Below are 20,624 nucleotides of genomic sequence, written 5' to 3'. Positions count from 1 at the left end.
GTGTAGGGTGTGCAGGGTGTGTAGGGAGAAGGCAATGAAATTATTTAAAACTCACCGTGTGGTCTGGGGGCAACCCTGCCAAGCAACGGAATCCCAGAGCTTGTCTCTGATGGGGAGCAATGACTATAAAGAGAGAAACTTCAACCCATGACCCAAATGATACACAACAAGCCTCCAATACATGTGTCCAAGAGTGTGACCCAGCAAGCATGGCTGGCTGTGACCTGTGACATGCGCATGCGAGGGAAGGGCTGTGCCTCATGCCCACCAGGATGTGGCACAAAGCATGCACCAGGGCCCACATTCTGTATTAAAACCTTGGGAAATAATTTTAAAATCATGCTTTATGTAAATTACTTTGTTTAGAAAAGTAACATTAAATGAGAAAAATCTACACTGCCCTGAAAAAATATAACTATGTATTCAAACATTATTGAGGCTGGTGGGAACAGAGTGGGATGGGTCGATGGAATCCATACTGAGCAGAGGAGGTTTGCCATGGGGGAAGGGTGTGTGTGCTGGTCCTGAGTGGTTTACTCAGGGATTCATTCCTTACCCTCCCTGGCTCTGCTCTGCCCTCTGTCTCTGGCCCCTGCAGACTTGCTTGCCAGCTCCCCTTGCTGCTGGCTCCCTGCTGGATTCCTAACATGGGAGACACTAGCAACAGAGAGGGAGTAAGGGAGAAGCCAGGTGTTGCCCCATCACTGCCTCCAGCAGCAATTCTGCCAGTGGCTGCATCTCAGCCTTGCCTCCACCTTCTACTAGGCAGGCCAGCCATGGTCCAGCTTCTGCCTACCCAGTGACCTGAGCCCATGAACTCACCCTCCATCCCTCCCATAGCTTCCTGTTGACTATTCTTTAAGTTGCTGCATTCTTCTATTTGATCTCTGCTCTTCCATCAACCACGTAACCAATCCCCTGGATTAAATTCCCTCTGCTTTAAAAGCTTAGAGTGGTCTGTACTTTCCCGTTGGACTCTGGTGGATGTGGTAGAAAATAAACTATTTATGAATAAAAACATGGTTTAGGTACAGCCTCACCTGAAAGTGGACTCTCAGATCACCTCTGTGAAACAGAACAGATAAATGCAATGAGGAAAGATACAACGGGTGACCAAAATGATGCACTAGAAAGCCAACAAGCAGATGAACCATGTGCCCAAGAGTCTGCACTGGAAAGCCAACAAGCAGATGAACAATGTGCCCAAGAGTCTGAACCAGCAGGTAAGACTGGCTGGGTTTACATGTGTTTGGAGGGGTCAAGAGGTCCTGACTGATGGCACAGAATGAAGTAATGCACCACTCGAGGAGACATCTGTTAACAAAGAAGGGGCAAATCACAGACACACAGAGGGCAGGAATGGAGCCTGATGTATTGATGGGAGAGACCTGGAGGAAGAAAGTTAGAAAGGAAAAACTAAGAGACAGACAGTGAAGAGTTGCAGAGCCCCACTGAGGAAGAGAGACAAACAGAAGTCAGAAGAAGGCAGGGAAAGGTTGGCTCCAGAATCAATGGAGCACAGCACTTTCATGGGGTATGAAAGCATGCAGACAAGCTATAAGTAGAAACAAGAAGGAAAGAGAATTTGGGTGAGATGCAAGAAAATGGAGCTAGGGCAAAGCAAGGCCCTGTTGGATGTCAGCTGTGGTTTTTTTTACCTTCAGAGTCCTATGAACCAGTATCTATCCATTCAAATAATGGAGATGCAAGAAAGGAGACTCCCTTTAAAAAAAAAAAAAAAGGAGACTCCCAGCCCTTCCCTTGTGATGAAGAAAGTAATTATTACCTATCTTACCGATTTTGTAATTACATCTTTGTTTTCCTTAGAATAAAAGCTTTCCTTTGTTCTCCCATACTAACAGACCCCCTCCCAATCCTAACACCATCCAGGACACACAGCTTTGTCCACAACCTCTGGCTGATTTTAGCAGGTGTAACTTGCAAGGGAGAAGGAGAGCTGAGCTCTTTAGAGGACGGAGTGTCCCTGGGAAGAGAATGCAAAGAGGAAGAATAGGAAAAGTGGACTTGGGAGCACCAAATAACAAAGTACAAGAGTGAGGTTTTAGAGAAATTGACATGGAATCCAAATAGTGCCATGTTATGAAACTGATGAAAAAAAAATAACTTGCAACTTCCTTTTCAGAGGTTATAACAGGAACATGGAAATCATGTAAGATGCTGCAGGTCAGATTTGCAAGTAAGGAAGCCCAGGTGAAGGGCCTTTCAGAAAGGAAGTGGTAGGCAGAGACATGTGGTGTGTTGGACAGTGGCACAGGTGGAGAACTTTGGTGATGATTTAAATGCTTGACTGAGGAAAATATATATAAGTAGACAAAATTGATATGGAGGAGGCATATGCAGATCATAGTAATAACTAAGAAACAGGAATAGATTAGGAGAAAGTAGGAAACATAACAGAGAATGGATACATTGAAAAAGCAGGTAGGGGACAGCAAAATCAAGTCTAGGGTGAGATTCTGGAACACATATAAGGATTATCTTACTCTTGGCACCTTCTTGTGCCCTAGGCTTCTCTTTTGCCTCATCCTAGACCCTGCTGGGCTCTGGGGACAGTGATAAAAAATGTAGAGGAAAAGAGATGAATAGAGAAAGATACAGAAGAAAAAGAATACCAAAAAATGGGAAAATGGGGGCAGGCGAGGCAAAAAGAAAATAACTTAACAGGCAATGAATTAAAAAAGGGTAGAGAGTGGACCAAACAAAGAGAAAGAGGACACAAATTAAGACATTGTCCCGTTTGCAGAGACAGTCACCAGAAAAGAAGGCACAAGGGGCTGTTCCTAATATCATTGAGAAGGGTAAGGTGTCTGCAGTGATAAAAAAAAAAAAAATAGCCCTATAACCTGCTCAGATAAAAATAGGCCTCTCCTCAGGTATCTCACCCTCCCCATGGTTTGAGTACCATCATGATGAATTGATTGCTAGATGTACATCTCCAGCCCAGACCTGATCTCTAGACTCCTTCCTCCAAATGCCTGAAGATCTGTAGTCAAAGATCTGATGGACATCTCTATTTGGAAGCTCTATCAGTTACCTATTGCTGTGTAAGAAACAGTCTCAAAACTTAGTGGATTAAACCGACCATGGTTTTATTTGTCACTTCTGTCAATTTTAACTTTGAAATACTTCCAGCCTGTCCATTTTTCTCCATCCTCTGCACACTCACTATAATCCATATCCCTATCACTTCTCACTTCAAACAGAAGAACAGTCTCCTTCTGGCTTCCTCCCTCCTATCTTGTTCCCCACCAGATTCAGTCTCTGCACTTCGGCTCAATGAACTTTTCAAAAATTCAAACCATTTCATATGGTTTTCCTATTGAACACCCAATCCTTTCTTGTACCCTTTAGCATGAAGTCAATACTGCAAGTGTGGAGTATTGACGGATACCTACAATGCAGCAGTGTATTTCCCCATTACTTGCCTCTCACTCCCTCACACTACATTCCCATCATCAACTCATTTTAGTTACTTGAATTTTCCAAGTTCTCTCAACTATATCTCTGCCTTTATGTATGCTTTTGGAAAAGAGTTTGATATAATCTTCCAAAGTTGAATATACACATAGCCTGTGACTCAGCAATTACATTCCTCAACAGAGCAACAGAAATGCATATTATCTTCATCAAAACACATACAAAAAAAAAATATACAAAAGAATGTTCATCATAGCATTATTCATAGTAGTCTAAAGCTTGAGCCAGCAAAAATGGATATTTTATGGTTTTATTTTTTAATGGATAATTTCCATAATGGAATATTATATAGCAGTGAAAATAAATACACAAAATGAATACAAATGACTATCAAACACATGTTGATTAAAGAAGCCAAATCCACCCCCACTCCTGAAAAGTCAGAGGGACAGAGAAAGAGAGAGCAAGAGTGAGTGATTCCACTTATACAAATTTACACAAATTTTGAACTGGCAAAATAATTCATCTATGGTATCAAATCATGTGGTGTTAAAACCATCTATGGTGGTTAACTCGAGCAAGAGACGTGGGGACAGTTAGTGGGGACATCACTAAGAGGTATCTGGAGTGTTAATAATCTCCTATTAACTTGACCAAAGTGATGGTTACCCAGATATGCTTGTTCTCTGATAATTCAAAGTTTATGATTTATGCATTTTTTTCTATGGGTTATACTGCAATTATGATTTTTATTTTTGAAAAGCAAAAAAATTAATCATCAAAAGATGAGAAAAGTAGATGAAAAGAAAGTAAAAACAAAGATAAAATAAAAACCTTAGCGTTGAGAGAGGCACAAAGGAAGCGACAGAGTTGAGCAGCAGGAAGGAGAAGGGGTGAAGCCTTCCCCTGCCGTGAGGTTACGGGGAGAAGGCTGTTCATGCTAAGGAGCAGCGCTCCCTGCCTTTGGGGGAGACAAATTAAAATTCTTCATTCATTGCAATTTGATCCAGAAGCAAAGCTACCCAACCATGGATCTCAAATGAATTCCTGTTCTGTCCTTCTGGTGGATATAAAGAAAGAAAAGCCATTTTTTAACCCAGAAGTTGAACGGCAAACCCAAACAAGGACGGGCCGTAACCAGGCATCTGACATAATAGGTAAGGCTGACAGAAAGCTTGTGGAGCAGGAATCCCAGGAACAGGGCAAGAGGCTGGGGCAGGTCATCAGGGTCCATCCCGCCAGTCCAGGTGGCCTTGGACAGAGGCAGGAAGGGGAGGGAACCTGCGCCTTGTGCGGTGAGTTTAGCAGAAGACATTCCCCAGGAACTGGAAAAATATCAAAAGACAGTAGTGGTAGATAAAATGTATTGATGTCCAAGAGACTATTTCTAAAGCAAGAGAGGAAGGTATGGGAGTAAAAGAAAGAAAAGGGGAAAAAATCAGAGAGCCAAGATATTCATGAGAGGAGGTGGAAAAGAAACACATGAAGACAAAGTGAGGTGTAAACAGATACCATCCCCAGAAAGAGGGGCATAAGTAGGGAAAATGGGCCAAACCACGAGGAAAGTGAAGAAGTAAAATGAGAATGAAGGAAAGAGGTAGAATGAAGTAGGGAGTCAGAGGTAGACTGAGGGTGATGGTAAGAGGTAGAATGAGGGTGGGGGTAGAAGGTAGAATGAGGGTGGGGGAAGATGCGTGTTGGCAGGATGGGCAAAGCTGCCCTCTGTGTGTGAATATCATCACTTTCTGTGCAGAACCTGGAGAAACCTGCAGGTCACACACATTCAAGCACAGGCCACGACGCCCTGAGTTAACTTAGCTTCTAGGTATCCCTAGTGGGCTCATTCTGGGGTTTCCTGCTGCGTGGGCTCCACCCTGAGATCCTAAGGGGTTTTGCTCCTCTGTGCAGTGATCAGCAGCGAGGACTCCGCAGAATCCAGTGATGGAGACAAATCCCCTGAACCCTCCACATCAGCACTGAGAAGGGCATCTGGTAAGGAAGTGGGAGAGTAAGGCCTGGGCTGCAGGAATCTGATCTAGAGCCACTGTTTCCTGAGCGTCTTATTCTGAGCTCCTTCTGCACCATGGATCCAGTTTATCCTGGAATCCCATTGTCTGTCTTTATTTTACTGGACTTTTATGGGAAATGCAGGGAGATGTGAAATCTACATCTGAGGATGAGGCCTATTAACAGATGGGTCCCATTAATCGATATATGTACCATATATTGATTATATAGTAGAAATAGGCGAGCAAAGTAATGAGTGTGTTTAAAACTACTAGTTGCTATGCCTATAAAGTGTTGGATTTATATGGTGATTTCTACAAATACAGAAAGCTAAATTATACTTGGTAATGCATGGGTTAAGGGCACCAACCTCCAATGCAGTTGAAAATCTGTCTATAACTATAGACAGCCCTCCATACACACAGGTCTGCATCCATGAATTCTACCAACAGTGGGTCATTTAGTGCTGTAGTATTTACTATGGAAAAAAAATCTGAGTTTAAGTGGACCTGTGCAGTTCAAACCGGTATTGTTCAAGGGCAGGCTGTATTCCTTTATTGGAAAGGTCATATTATCATCTAATCATAAATTTGAATTGTCATAACTCATCCAGCTATCTAGTGTTAGCAGAAATAGACTTTGCATTCTGAAACCCAAAGGATTGTTTTTGACAGAATTCTTCAGAAAGTATTTTTCAAATGACCTTTGCAAACAATAACTTACAACAGCCTTAACGGGCAAGCAGGATGGGCATTGCTACCCTTGTTTCTAAATGAGAAAACACAATCACATAAATGTTTCAAGGTCACTACAAAGTCTCACAGGAGATTGAAGGGAATAACAAGGCTAGTATCCTGGATTCTGCATTATTTCCTTTGTAAAACTGAAACTCGAAATGATTATCAAAATGTTAGTTCCTCGGTCCTATGGGTGCCTGAATTGTCATAAGATCTGTATCTCTGTAGTGTACAAATTGGTGATTTTTTCCCTTTCTACTTTCTAGACCTAGAAGTTATCAGAAATGTACCTATTCATGGAAACACAGTAGGAAAAGTCCTAAGAAGAAATAAAAATGTTACCTGATCTTGATGCTACAAAGGATGAATATTTTGAACAATACATTCAATCTAATTGCTCCCCTAGATCTATCAAAGTAAAATGAAAATTTGCTTCCGTTTTTAGGGAGCCCACCTTCTACTTTTGTCTTAGTCAGGTAGGCTGACTGCTCTAGAAAATAGTCCCAAAACGTATCTATGGCTCAGACACATGAGAAGATTATTTCCCAGGCTTGCAGATAGTTCAAGAGGGTACCAGGTTAGCAGGGGATGGGAGGAGGTGAGGAGAGGAGGCTCACAGTCTTGAACACAAGGTTTCCAAGGTTACCCTACGTGAGACACAGCAGATGAAGGACGTGTGAAAAGACAGAAGGGGTCAGAAGCAGAAGAGAGAGAAGGGGAGGCTGGTAAGGTTCAAGCAGAGCAAAGTTGCCCCTCGCATTTGACTCGTCTCTGCTCTGGGGACGGGGGTGGAGCATCACTAACCTACACGGCAGGTGACTGAGAAGGGCAGCCCAGGGTGGCCTGGCTGCAGGCCATGCTTCACATGGTCTTTCAAGACGTTTGCAAGTTTTCTTATGAGGGAATTTCCTGCTGAATGGGTTCCTTGGTCACGTACCCAGACCCCTCAAGAATCCTGTTCCTTTGTGCCGTGGCCAATAACCTTGACTCTTTAGAGTCAAGTGAGGGAGGAGAGGCCCAAGAAGCTACCTGCTCACGACCCCAGATGGCTCTCATAGGAAGATAAGGATGGGAGCCATGGATGGCCAATATCCCGAGCGTAAATCCAGAGCTCTCTTTTCCTGTTGAATCTTCTTCTGAGCATTCTCCATATGCCCTGATTTGACTCCTTCTAGAATATCGTTTTCCACATTTAACTTCTCCGTCCCTGTCGGGAAGTGGAAGGAAACAAGAAAGCATTTTATATAAACTGTTGTTTAACTGGATGAGCCCGATCAAATGATATATTGAACATGTAGCAAAAATATGCTATTAAAATTATACCTTTTAATAACACACTATCATATCTATTAATGTTAAAGAGTGGAAATAGTGTGCTTATTCTCCAGCATGCTTTTACTCCATAGAGCATACTGAGCACAGTGTTCCTCTATTTGTTATTAATATTGTCATTAGTCCCCAACTTAGAAAGTCTGCACAGAATAATTTGTGCTTCCATTAAATTATTGATGGAAAAATGGCTTTAGACCAAATACTGTCAAACCTCAATTGTAGTTAAATCATTGGCTTACACTGTGATTTCTCACAGGGGGTTAGTAAACAAAGCTTCATTTCGTTTTTACAAAAATCTTAACAGGGAGTTAGGGTAACCAGGTTATCCCAGGTTTACAGAAGAGGAAACTAGAGTTGGTAATGTCTGAGGGTCTTTGACAAATTCACATGGAGAGTAAAAGGCAGAGCCAGGTAGGAATGCAGCATCACCTGACATTGGCCTGTATAGTGATGTTCGAAAATATCTTCACAAATAAGGCATCATTTTATGTTTACAACAACCTAAAAGGTAGGTCAGAACATTGCTCTTCTCTCATTTCACAGATGAGGAGACTCCAACACATAAACATTTAAGGATCTTTTACACATCACATATGGATAATTACTGGAAGAGGAAGAACTAACAACCTGGACTCTTAGCAAACATTCATAACACTTTATTCAAAACTTTTAAAGCTAGATGTGAAATAATGTTTTATTATTTTAGAAAAACAGTGTATATCCAGTGGTGTATATCCTGTATGTTATAAAACACTCCAATAGGGTCTGGGACAGAATTCCATTCTTAAATAGACTATATTAGTGTTCCTGCAGCAAATTGTGTGAATTCACATCAACTGTAACAAATATTTTATTGGGCTCATGACAGCTGAAGTCCAGATTCATTGCCAAATTAGTCACAAACCTATGAAAAAATATTGGTTTTCAAAACTTCTCTGACTTTGTAATTAGGGCTAAAGGATTGGAGGTCTTTGCTCCATTTGGTAGTGGTCACTTCCTATAGATGGGAAGAGACAGAAATGATCACCATTGTGTCTTTATAGTCCAAATCCTGTCTACAGTGTGGGTAGTCATAAGATTTATAACTCTTTTAGTTGTAGATTACTGATTGTATTTTCCTTTCCTTCCTAGATCCTTGGGATACTGAAAACACATCTGTTTGCAGCATAAGCAATAGGAAAAGACGTAAGATCAATTAAAACTCTGCTGTAACAAATATCTTTGCTACAAAAGCTTCATTCAACTTTTTGATTGTATCCTTTAAAATAAAACGATAAATTTGTTGGTATTTTAGATGATTCGCATTAAACATTTTGAATTAGGTGAGTTGGGCTAATTGATGTTACATGTAGGCCTCAAGAAGTTCAGAGTCACAAGTGTAGTACAAGTTTATTCTTCACTCGCATAAAAGGATAAAGTAGTTCCCAGGGTGGAGGGGTGCTCATTGAGGGCCCAGCCGATGCAGGCTCCGATATCTCAAAAATGCTGCTTTCATGGTCCCCCTTGGATAAGAAACAGAGTCGAAGCAGAAGTATGTGCAGACAAGAGGAAAGGGTAAAAAATAGTGACCAAAGGGAGTGCCTTCCATGGCAAAGTTGTGCCCAATCCCAACCTTGGGGATGGTTCTGGAGCAAACTTGACCAGCAGGTCAGATGGAGCCATAGGGTGGTCTGGTGGAAGGAATACTCCTACCTCTTCTACATAAGCTTCCCCTTTCCAGATTTCTTTTTAAAGAATTCCATGTTGTATTGGTCCTAGGACACAGAATGAGATTGTAAAGGAATTTTGTTTCTTTCTGCAGGGATCAGCAGTGGAGACTCTTCAGAACTGAGTAACGAAGACGAGCCTCAGGAGACATCTAGCCCAGCCCTAAAAAATGGGTCAGGTAAAGAAGATTAGGATGCCAAGCCTTGGCCTGCAGAATGTCAGGAATCTGAATTAAAAGCTACTGTTTCCAGATGCGTTTTATTCTGAGCACCTTGACTACCTTGTATCCAGTTAATCCTGGGAACTACTTTTGGATTTTAGAAAATGGAAAAAGGCAGGAAATTATTATACATTCATGTTTGATAGAATAATTCCTATTCACTAAACGTATGTAATTTTATATTCCTATTTTAGCAGAAATATGATGGTATGTTTCGAAGCACTTACTGTCATGCCTGCTGACACTAAGATCCTAGATCTCTATAGAGATATACTGGCTGACATTAATGTCGTTTGTAATTGTAAAAGCCTCAAAAGACAACTGGTCCTGCTGTGTAATTGTAGATAGAAATAAAAGCTTCAGATCAACCATTCTCAAGCTTTAGTATAGCTTGTGACAGATATTCATCACATTGTAATTGGATTGTACCGTGATATTTTAAATTCCTTTGGCGAATAAGATCTTACTCTGTCATCACAAAATCTTTAAGTCAAGACTTAGGCAGGCTAACTATTGCTTCCCCGTTTTGGGATGATGAAATAGATGTACAAATTGTATAAGGGTAAAAAAAAAAGATGACTATTTTATGTAACAGGCAGGAAGATAACAGCTGTGTTCCATGATCAGAGTCCAAAGAGAAGATATGAGGGATCTGGCATATTCACAGGGGAACGTATTAGTGCCTGATGCAAGAAAACTTATTTAACAACAATAAGTACATATATTTATATATGTGTGTGTATACATATACACAAATATATATATACATATATATGGTAAATATGTTGGTGGATATATAACCACCAGTATTCTTGTGGATATTAAAATGTATATCCAGATTGAGAGGCAAAAAGAAAAAACCATAAAGGAACAAAGAGGGTAGGAATGGAAACAGTTGTATGACATACAAAACACCTAGAAGGATAAGGCCAAAAAGGATGAACAGAGAAATAAAAAGGAGAAGATATTGAGTATAACTGATGAAATAAGAGAAATCAACACAGAAGACAAGAGAAATCAGGGACAGAGAAGCTCACAGAATCAAAGCAGTGGAGATAAATTGTGTAAGGTGAACGTGCTGCCCACTACACTATGGAAACCAATGGAGATAAATTGTGAAAGAAGAGAAACAGGCAGAAAATTGAAGAAAAGGAGGAGGATGAGGTGTGGAGCTAGATAGAAAGAGATAGAGGAAAATCTCTGTTGGGTATGAGGTATAGTCATTGGAGCAGATGTATTTTTCCTGAGCCCATCTGAGCTGCAAACATAGATCAGCATGACCACATCAAAGTGTGTTTCCTGGCCCCCATCTATAGCCTGTTTCCTTATTTCCCTTCAGTGTCCTGTGGATTCAAAGCTCTAAGAATAAATAGAGGAAGAGCATCAGAAGAGATGGCAATCTACTAGCATGAGATAGAAAAGCCAATTGTGACACTAGTTATCAGTTATCTTTGTTTTACTGTCTGCACAGAGGAAAAGCTCTTCCTTCTTTACCTACCCCTCCTCCAAAACATTGCCATATGGGCCCACACCAGTACACATACTCATATACAGACAGGCCTATGCACGGATTTAGACTGCTTTCAACAGGTTTGAAGGAGCCAAAAGAGAAAGAAGAGCTCAGCTTCTGGGCGGAGAGAGGTGACACTAAGTGGATAATGTAAGGAGAAATAATGAAAAAGTTAGGCTGAAAATATATCTAAGTTTCTTCAAATTAAAAGATATCTGAGTAAGTGTCAAGTTATTCTAAGTGGACATGAGATCCAAATATCACCAGATTGGGAAGTTTTGTAGAGGAAGATGGATAATTTTCAAGATACCTCTAGGAAGTTTATCAGAAACATCATAATACAGTCTGTGACTGACAGAGAGGCCTGTGATGTAGAAACTTATAGAGAACTGGCAGAAGTCATAATGGTCAATACTGTGGTCAGTGTCAAAAAAAAAGCAGGCAAATGGTGACAATAAAAGAAGTAAACTGTGAAATGAAGCCAAATATTGTTGAAGAAAATATAAACACAAAGATTGTAATTTTTTTAAAGCCAAAAGATCAAAATAAGATTAAGAGAAGCAAACTAAAGCAAAGAGAAAAGAGGAAGTGATGTGACAATGTAAAGAGGATTACTCCAACAATAAAACTAGATCCAGAAACAGAAGCATAGAAAACTAGATGGAATGAGATACATACAGGAAGTAATCAATCGAGAGGAATAAAGATGAGGTGCAGAGATAACTACAGAGATAAAGGGTTAGAAGATGAGAGGAAAATGGTAGAGAGAGAAGGGGGCAGTATAAAAGAAAGAAAAGAGAGAGAGAAATTGTGGGATCTGCGATGACCATGAGACAAAAGCAACGCTGGCACAAGGTAGTTCACAGTAGCAGTGAGTTTTCAGGGTGAGGTGTCCCCAGGTATCAAAGTGGCTCCTGTAACTTAGATTACAAGAGACTCGCCAAAGAGATTTCATGTACTCTTATGGCTTCAATCACTATCTACAATCTAATGGTTCCTAAACACTTTTCCAGCCCAGCTCTGTCTTCTAAGCTTCCAAACTCAGTTATCCAAGTGTCAGAAAGACCTCTGGCAAAGGTCCTGAAGGTTCTAGACTTCTCCACTTAGATGTCTCTCAAAGACCTTCAAAATCAACACTTTCAAAACTCAACACATCATCTTTTCCCCTAAAACCAGCATCTATTCCTCCGGTGTACCCCATTTGTATCCTAAATCTATCATCAATTATTCCTTTTAAATGTCTCCAACCTGTCCATTTATTTCCATCTCCACACCAGCACTTTCATCCATATCTATACCACTTCTCACTTGAACTAGGTCTACAGGCTCCTGTTTGTCCTCCTTCTAATATTGTTCCCACCAAACACATTCTAAGTGATTTAGCTGAATTGATCTTTCAAAAATGCAATTATGTTCATACTGCTTTCCTATATAATAGCCAAATATCCTTTAATTTTCTTTAGAAATAAGTGAATTCTTCTTCATGTGACCTCCAAAGCTGCCTACCTGAGGCTCCTGCTTCTTTCTCCATCCTCACCATTGCCTCTTATTCTCTCTCTGTGTTCAGACTTGCTAAACTCCTTTTGGTTACTTGCATTTGCTGAATCCAGAGCTTTGCACATCCTTCTCCATCCATTTCAGACTATCATCTTAGTCACCTTTCTCCCTAATCTGCTTAACTCCTGCTTCCAGGAAACTTCCTCTGGAAGAGGTCCCTCGCCTCAAGCTTGGCTAGTTCTTCCTGCCTTCTGCATCCCCAGAGTATCCTGTATTATCTGTGTCCTAACATTCTCCATGTTTCAGTGTATTCGCTTCTTATGTTGCTCATAAGATTGACAAGCACTGACTCTTCAGTAGCCTTGTGCCCTGAGTCATCATCACCGCTCACCTCAGCACCTGCACGTGAGAGATCCTCGGCAAACGTGTTGAGTGAATAGAAAAAAAAAATCCACTTTCTGTATTACAACATTTGGAAATTTGGCAAAAATTAATTTATTATAGTATTTATATGAGAATATCTATAAAGTTATTTTAATAATTGATTATGTATATATGTATAAATGTAATAAACCATATGTCCGGGAAAGAATAATGTCGCATAAAAGTAAGTACAAATGTATGTAAAAATGTCATCAATGAATGGATGGGAGAAGCATACAAAGAAAAAATAGAAAAATAAAGATACGTATTTTGAGCAAAGAGAAAAAGAGAAAGGCAGATTAAAAGGAAGGGACGAGTGTAAAGCAATTATATTCCAACAAAAAAGAAAAAAAAAAAGGAAGGGACAAGGACAATGAAGAGCATCAAAAGAGAAAGCGAGCTCAGAGGTAGAGCCACCCTGTGATGTAGGAGTCGAGGAAAGGTGGCTGGTCGGAAGTGAGGGGAGGGGTGCAAATGAAAATTCTTTACAAATCATAACTTAGAAGCAGAGCTCCAAGGACTTGAGAAGTGTTCCTGTGTCATGTGTTTTTCAAAAAGTGTGCCAAGAAGCCAAGAAGCAAGGATGGAAAGTAGCCAAGCATTGATGTGATGGGTAAGGCCACCCGAGGTCAGGGTGGAGGTGGTTCAGCAAACACCACAGCCCCTGGGGGAGCTGTGGTAGGTGATCAGTGTTCAAGGAGAACTTCTAGCAGCTCACAACAGGGGATGGGCCAGTAATGGAAGGTGAAGGTCGCAGGGCCTGGGCTGCAGGATGTCAGAAGTCTGAAATCAGAGCTCTTGTTCCTGATGCACTTGACTCTAAACATACTTTAACAAGGAGTGCATCCAATCCACATCAGAATCCCATTCGCTGCATTTGCTTGAACTGACAGTTTGTGGAACTGCAGGGAGAAAAGAATTCTGTTTAATAGAATGGGTCCTATTGATTATACATGAATGATGTAGTTGAAATACACTGGTAAAAATGGCAGTATCACAGAGCAAAGAAATAAAAGTCTTCTGCTGGTAGATAATAGTGCCACTTTGTCACAACCTTGGAAAGGCCTCAAAAGACAAGTAAATGGTACTTTGCCCTGTCAGGAATAAAAGACCTCAAGAATGAAAGACTTCAGACAACTATTTGTAAACTCACCATATAGTTTTGAAGGATGCCCTCTAGCATATTACTAATTTACCCAGTGATTTCTCATTAGCTTTTGCAAATAAGATCTAATTTAATCTTCATAAGAAATTTAAAACCTGAACAGCGTAACTGTTGTTATCCCTGTTTCATAAATGAGGAAACTGATGCACATAAGTAGTGAAGAGATTTTTCAAAGTTTTACAGTTTTTTACAGTTTCAAAAATTTTACAGGTTCTGACCACCACCTGTTACTTTCTAGATACCATGGATACTGGAAGCAATTCTACTTTGGGAAAACACAGTGGGAAAAGAAGTAAGAATGCATAAGAATTTACTCGATTTTCATGTTACAAACCAAATATTTTTTAATGCTCAAGTTTATTATTATTTTCTATACCTTTAATAAGACAAAAAATTTAATGCCTTTTAAAAATAGTAACTATTTTTTCAAGATGCTCATATCTTCACATTGCTTTTTATTCTGATTTTAAAGTGTTTCTTATAAACATTGATACATATCTTTCCAGAATTTTTCTATGCGTGTGTTAACACATTTTGCAATGTAGTTTTATTCATCTAAATAGGATAATTCTATGCATCTTTCCCTCTTAAAATTATTACATCATACCTAGAAAATTAAAGTATTTAACATTTTAAATTGAACTACAAAAAGTCTTTTTTAAGGGATGCTTTAACATGCACTGTCATTTTTAGTGTGGTTGAGTATTTTTTATTTGTTATTGGTCGTTTGTTTTTCTTCTTCGTAGAACTCTTTCTCATCGAGTACTGTCAGTGTTTCCTGTTGTGGTGTTTGTATTTTTCTTACCATAATGAATGGATATAGAAATCTTTATATGATATACATATACATTAAATCTTGATTTTATATGTTCCTAACATTTTGTCCCATTTGTTGTTTTTCTTTTAGGTTTGTTAATGGAATATTTTGTCCTAGAGAAGTTATAAATTTTAGGAAGTCAAATTTGCTAGCTTTTTTCTCTCTAGTTCTTTGGTTTCCTATCATATTTACAACAACCATTTCTAGCTAAAGATTTTTAAAATATTGTTCTATATTTGATTCTAGAATATTTGAAGTACCTTATCATTTTAATATGTATATCCAAAACCCCATGAGTTTTGCCTGTTTGTGTATATGTGAGGTGAGAATTTTAAAAATATTCCTTACACTACTACATTATGATTGCAATCACCACTTTGATCACACAGTGCCTTTGCTTGTCTATATATTAGTTTTTCTTTTACAAGAAAACAGCAGAAGAGAAAGGAGAGCACGGAAGTAGCACTAGACTGTTGGTTCATTGGGGGTGAATTTTAAAATTAACTCAAGAATATTCTCCCCATCCCCTTCCCAAGTTCCTTAGACCCTCTAATTAGAAATGCATTGAATTTGCAGATTAATTTGAGAACAGACTTACACCCATCTATTCACATCTTATTTAATCTTCTTCCACTAAGAATTTTCATACACTTTACAAAATGTGTATGCTGTAGCCATTTGTTTCTCTCTATCAATATCTTTTTTTCCCATTACAAAATAGCTGGAATAAATTTAAATGAGACAAGACTCTCAAAATCTTTATTTAAATAGGAAATCTATGATCATTTTATTACCCATTTGCATATGAGGAAATCAGAATGCCAAGGATCTTTTTCTGATTCAGTATAAAATCTTACAAACATCTGTATAGTTTAAGGATCTGGATGTCACTTAAAATATGACGGCCAGGCCCCTGAATGATCAAGACAATCGATGACAATTAAGTTTCTTAAGAAACTAGCTTCTTAACAAGTGGCAATAATTTCTCATGGGGGGAGTATAAACAAAGACCTCTTCAAATAACTCTTTCAAGGACAAGTTTGTATTACAGAGAACAGAAAAAATTGGTAATGGTTACAAACAGACATGTCTCCCTATTTTACAAGACTCATCTTTTTATGAAATTTCACCATTTAATACTGTCAAATCAATTCTTTATGTTAGTTTTGTGGTACAGAATGCTCTCTCTCCTTCCACAGCTATGGGTTGGGGGGACTTTCCTTCCTTCTGTTTCTGCAGTCCTTTGTTAGTTATAAAGACCTAATTTTTAAGATCTAGTCTCTGGAATTTGATTAGTTAGCCTTATAAGAAAAGCGGTCCATAGAGCTGGATTTTGTTGGCAGAAATAGAGAAAGGGCCTGGAAAGTATTTTACCTAAAAACAGTAAAATAAGATGTATGTAGATTTTCTTACTACAGCCTCCCATCTTGTTGCTAAATCGGAATCACTTGAGACCCTTTCCCTTTTTATTTTCAAATTTCCTTTCTTGTCTTCATCTAAATGCATAATGTGAATGATTTGTTCAGTATTTAGGTGAAGGTGTTTACAATATCTTTTTTTTAAACTACATCTTATATTTAATAAGCATTACTACTTATAGGCTAATTATTATTCCCAGAATCATTAAAACACATTCTACAGTTTTTCTTTGATCTCCAAATACTAAGGACTCTTCTTTATACACCTCTGTTTACCAGACCTCATCCTTACGGGCTTCATCCCACTTCAATTTTCACAGCTCCATTTACCCATTTCACACTGTCAACACTTCTACAACTTCTCTTTCCTGGAAAATCAGACCACATCCATAGTAATGGCTGCTAAAACTCAGTCTTCCTTCATGGTACCCATTTTGGGTGAAGACATACAAACAGACTTCAAAACTTAGCATTATTACTGGTATAGCAAGGAAATTTGGCATAACGGAAGGAAACACCAGATTTGGGGTATCCCCCACAAAAGAGGTATAGAAGGCTTCAGCAGACAGGCCAAGATTTTGAAAGAATTTGGCCAAGCTTGTGCTCATGCTGAAGACTGGGTAGAACCCTGCTGCCTACAGATGACGTTCCCATAGCTCGTCCTATAGAACATGGCAGGGTAATTCACAGTGACCCCAACTTCCACAGAAGAAATAAGCAAACCCAGAGCTTCCCTTTTTAAAAAACTCTGAGTGTCTCTCAGAGGCAGAGAGTCAACTGTCTCATTTGCAACATAGCCCAAGGTCTGGTCATAACAATGGTTCCCAGCGACACGTACGCTTGTTGACACAACCCCACAATCTAGCTACCCTAGACGCTAAATGTAAGGTGGGAACCTCTGTATTTTTCCACCATGATGAAACTGAGGACTAATTCTGTAAGGTTAGACCAGTGTCATACCCCAAACACTTGGAGTGATTTCCTCCTCCAGCTGTCCTTGCCCCAGGTTACAGGTACTAGCATCACAGGAAATCCTTCCTCCTGCTGTGTGGCAGGTGAGAAGAGACTCTGCATTACAAATAGTTAAGTTTCTGCATATTGATGCATCCAAGAATGTGTTGGATGAGTAATTTAAATGGATAAATTAATTCTACCCATTTGTGGAAAGTTTAATCCAAATATATGATTGCATACTTAAAGCCAAAAAAAAGATGTTAAAGTAAAGGGACGGACAAAGAAATGTCAGGAAAGCACAAATTAGAAGGTTGGTGATTTTTTGTTTTTAGTTCTTTGTCATACATAGTGGTGTAGTAATCAATGTTTCTGGCTGATGAGGATTCTCTGTAGATCTCATTGTGAGGGTGAGGCTGCCTTTACAACGCATGCTCCCAAGGGGACTGTACAGATTGACCGTAGATGAGCGGCCTGCTGACCTCACGGGTGAGGCAGGGGTAAGCAGCAAGTGTGGAGAGCAGTGTGGATGGGGTGGCAGACCTCTTCCCAGGAGCCTGGGCTTTAGACCTGACGGGATCTGAGCCTAGCAAGCTGGTTTCTCCAGGCAAGAGGATGAAGCTGGTGCAGCTTATCGGAGGGTGGCCTGATCATGGTCTTTCTGCCTGGGAGGTTGTTGGCTGCCTCTTGCCCCCTAACACCTGGCAGGCCTTGGCATCACTGTGATCAGGTGAGTAAGCTGGGAGACCCTAATGCACTCTCTTGTCTTCTGGAGCATCATGGTCTCCTACTTGCTAGTAGATCCTTCCTGATCATTTGTTGGTGATGTTGCTGATGGTGTTGATAGTGGTGGTGCTGTTGGTGGTGATGGTCCCTTCATGGCTTCCTGATATCTACATGTTGGCATGTACCAGAGATTTCATCCCTAGGAACTTCATCCAGTCTGGTAGCTGTAAATTCCATCAATATGTTAACAACTGCCAATTATATTTCACCTCCTTCAATCCCTCTATTGACCTGCCAAGTCATAAGGTCAACTTCTTACTCCAAACTTCCACTTGGAGTCTCAAATTTGACACATGAAACAGATTCCTTTATTTCACTCCCAAACCTGTCATCCACCACCAGTCACCCTTATCTCAGTAAATGGCACTATTTCTACTCAGTTGCTTGAGCCAAAAGTGTAGAAGATGTACTTGATTCCTCCCTTTTTCTTAACCACCCCCCACATTCATTCATCAAGTTTCAAAACTATAAAGATATATATATATATAAAGATCCAAATAGAAATTCTGAGATTGAAAAGTATAATAACTGAAATTTATAAAAAATGGAAAAAGTTGGTGGACTCTGAAAATACATTGTGTGTGTGTGTATACATATACAGCCAATTCTCATTTTTCATGGTATATAGGTTCTATGAAGTCACCCCAAACACAGAAGTAGCTAATATTGTACATTTTCTCCCAAGAGAAATACAGGATTTTGTTCCTGTAAACCAATAAATATATACGCTTGCTTTATGAGTGCTCTGTTTAAAGACACCTAATTTAACATATATGTTGATTCATTAATGTTGAACTCACATCTGACAGCATTATAACACTTGCTGATGGGTGCTCATCTAACACACAGATTTTCTCCATGAGGACATTATAGTCTTAGCAACACTAGGCAGCACTTCAGCACTGGGCTTGGGGGCCATTTTAAGCAGCAAAATCACCAACAAAAATGAGAAAAACATGGACTTAAATAGATGGCAAAAGGACACGTTTACAGAATGAGCTGAAACAAGGAGGCAGAGCATTGCCTTGTTCAACCTCAGCTGGGAACTCGTGTGTACGTCAACTCAAATTTTTCACTGCTCTGCACATTACCATGAATGACCATGAAAGTGCCATGAGTACTGATTTGGGAGTTACAAATAAATTTTAGGGAGTGGGTGACTTCATAAATATGAAATCTGCGAATAATGAAGATTGGCTGTATGTGTACATATTTTCATTCTTCCTGGAATTAGTTTTTTACATAGGTTCTCATAGGCAACATTTTATTATTGTTTGCCAGATAACCTGCAATTTGGATTTATATTTACTCTTTGACCCAAGAGTGTTGCTTAAGAGAGGGTGGGAGAAAATGTACATTCTCTGTTTCTATTTTCTGGGTATGGAGTTGAGTATGCATCAATAATACCAACCCTGTTAAAACATATAACTTGGGTTTTTCATAGGCTCCTCATCTTGTCCACTTGGTCACCTGTGGACTGAGGAACATAAAAATAAAATTGTCTACTAGTAGAGTGTTTTTACCTCGCATGGTATTTCCTGTAATTTCTACTTGCTTAAAACTTTTTGGCCTGAATTAACGTTTTCTTTGATGTTCAGATCATGACTCCCTGACTTTGTTGTTGTTGTTGTTGATGTATGCTGAATATACCTTTGTCTATACATTTATTTTCAACATTTAAAAATATGTTTTTACTGGAGTCTTTTGTACATGGTTAAAAGTTGGGATCTACTTTGTAATTTAACCTCAAAATATTTTATTTAAATAAGTGAGTTAAGTCCATTTACTTTTATTGTTAGGACCAAAATGTTTGAACTTGTTTCTGTCATATTAATTTATGTTGTTGATTCATCGTGTCCTAGTGTCTGGGATATTAAAATTTTCAACACTGCATTCTGTCTTCAATGCATTTATGTGCAAGTGTGTACTTGTGATACTTAGGAAGGTTTGCATTTTTGTTGTAGTGGTTACAGCTGGGCATGTGACTGCTTAGCTGAAACTAACCCTCCCAACTTTCCCTGCAGTTGGCCCTGCCACGTGACCATGGATTCTGAGCAGAAGAAATGTGAGCCCCTTTGGGGCCTTTCCTTTAAAAGAAATGAATGGTTGAGCTCCTGCTCATTTCCCATATTCCCGTTGGTTAGGAGTATATACTTCTGATATATACAAAGGTTTATACTTTTGCCATAGTGATTACTCTTAGAATTACCTTTATATGATAGCTTTGGTCCTCTCTTTAGACAGAATCCTTTAATTTCCTACCCAAGAGGTTTATAAAATTAGCATATGTCCTGTTTCTCCGTCCAGTCTCCTTCCTGTTTAGGCCATGATATTCCCATTATGTTTACCTCTCAGCTATTAAATGTGCTTTGTATTTACCCTTTATTTATCCAAATAATACCCTTTGACTCCTAGCTATAAAACAGACAAATGATCTTTCTCTACCACCCATATTTCTCCCTTTGTCCCATTTTTTTTTGTTATTATATCATTTCTATATTGTCAGGGCATATACTTTTGTCATTCTGGTCTATCACCTCATTTCCATTTTTATTCTAATCCTTTTACCAAAAGTTTGCTGAAGCAGATCCTCTAGTAGTTCTCTCAGTAAGTACT

The 20,624-nt window shown here is 39.3% G+C and overlaps 1 protein-coding gene across 6 annotated transcripts in view; it reads left to right on the top strand.

Moving 5' to 3' along the window:
• Window positions 1–20,624, top strand: part of LOC130858737 (nuclear body protein SP140-like protein) — a 91,690-nt gene that overhangs the window by 46,111 nt on the left and 24,955 nt on the right. The window contains exons 6-11 of one of the 6 annotated variants that reach the window (XM_057745685.1): window positions 1,029–1,223; window positions 4,452–4,595; window positions 5,347–5,430; window positions 8,646–8,699; window positions 9,316–9,399; window positions 14,275–14,328. In XM_057745685.1, the coding sequence (XP_057601668.1) occupies window positions 1,029–1,223; window positions 4,452–4,595; window positions 5,347–5,430; window positions 8,646–8,699; window positions 9,316–9,399; window positions 14,275–14,328 (615 nt within the window). Of the gene's footprint in view, window positions 1–1,028; window positions 1,224–4,448; window positions 4,596–5,346; window positions 5,431–8,645; window positions 8,700–9,315; window positions 9,400–14,274; window positions 14,329–20,624 lie in introns of all 6 variants that reach the window. The other 5 variants (XM_057745686.1, XM_057745684.1, XM_057745687.1 and 2 more) reach the window with 5 other exon arrangements.

Source organism: Hippopotamus amphibius, chromosome 8 (assembly GCF_030028045.1).
Source record: "Hippopotamus amphibius kiboko isolate mHipAmp2 chromosome 8, mHipAmp2.hap2, whole genome shotgun sequence".
Taxonomy (NCBI): Eukaryota; Metazoa; Chordata; class Mammalia; order Artiodactyla; family Hippopotamidae; genus Hippopotamus; species Hippopotamus amphibius.
Note: the sequence above shows the minus strand (reverse complement) of the source record. Positions and strands in the feature narration are given on the sequence as shown.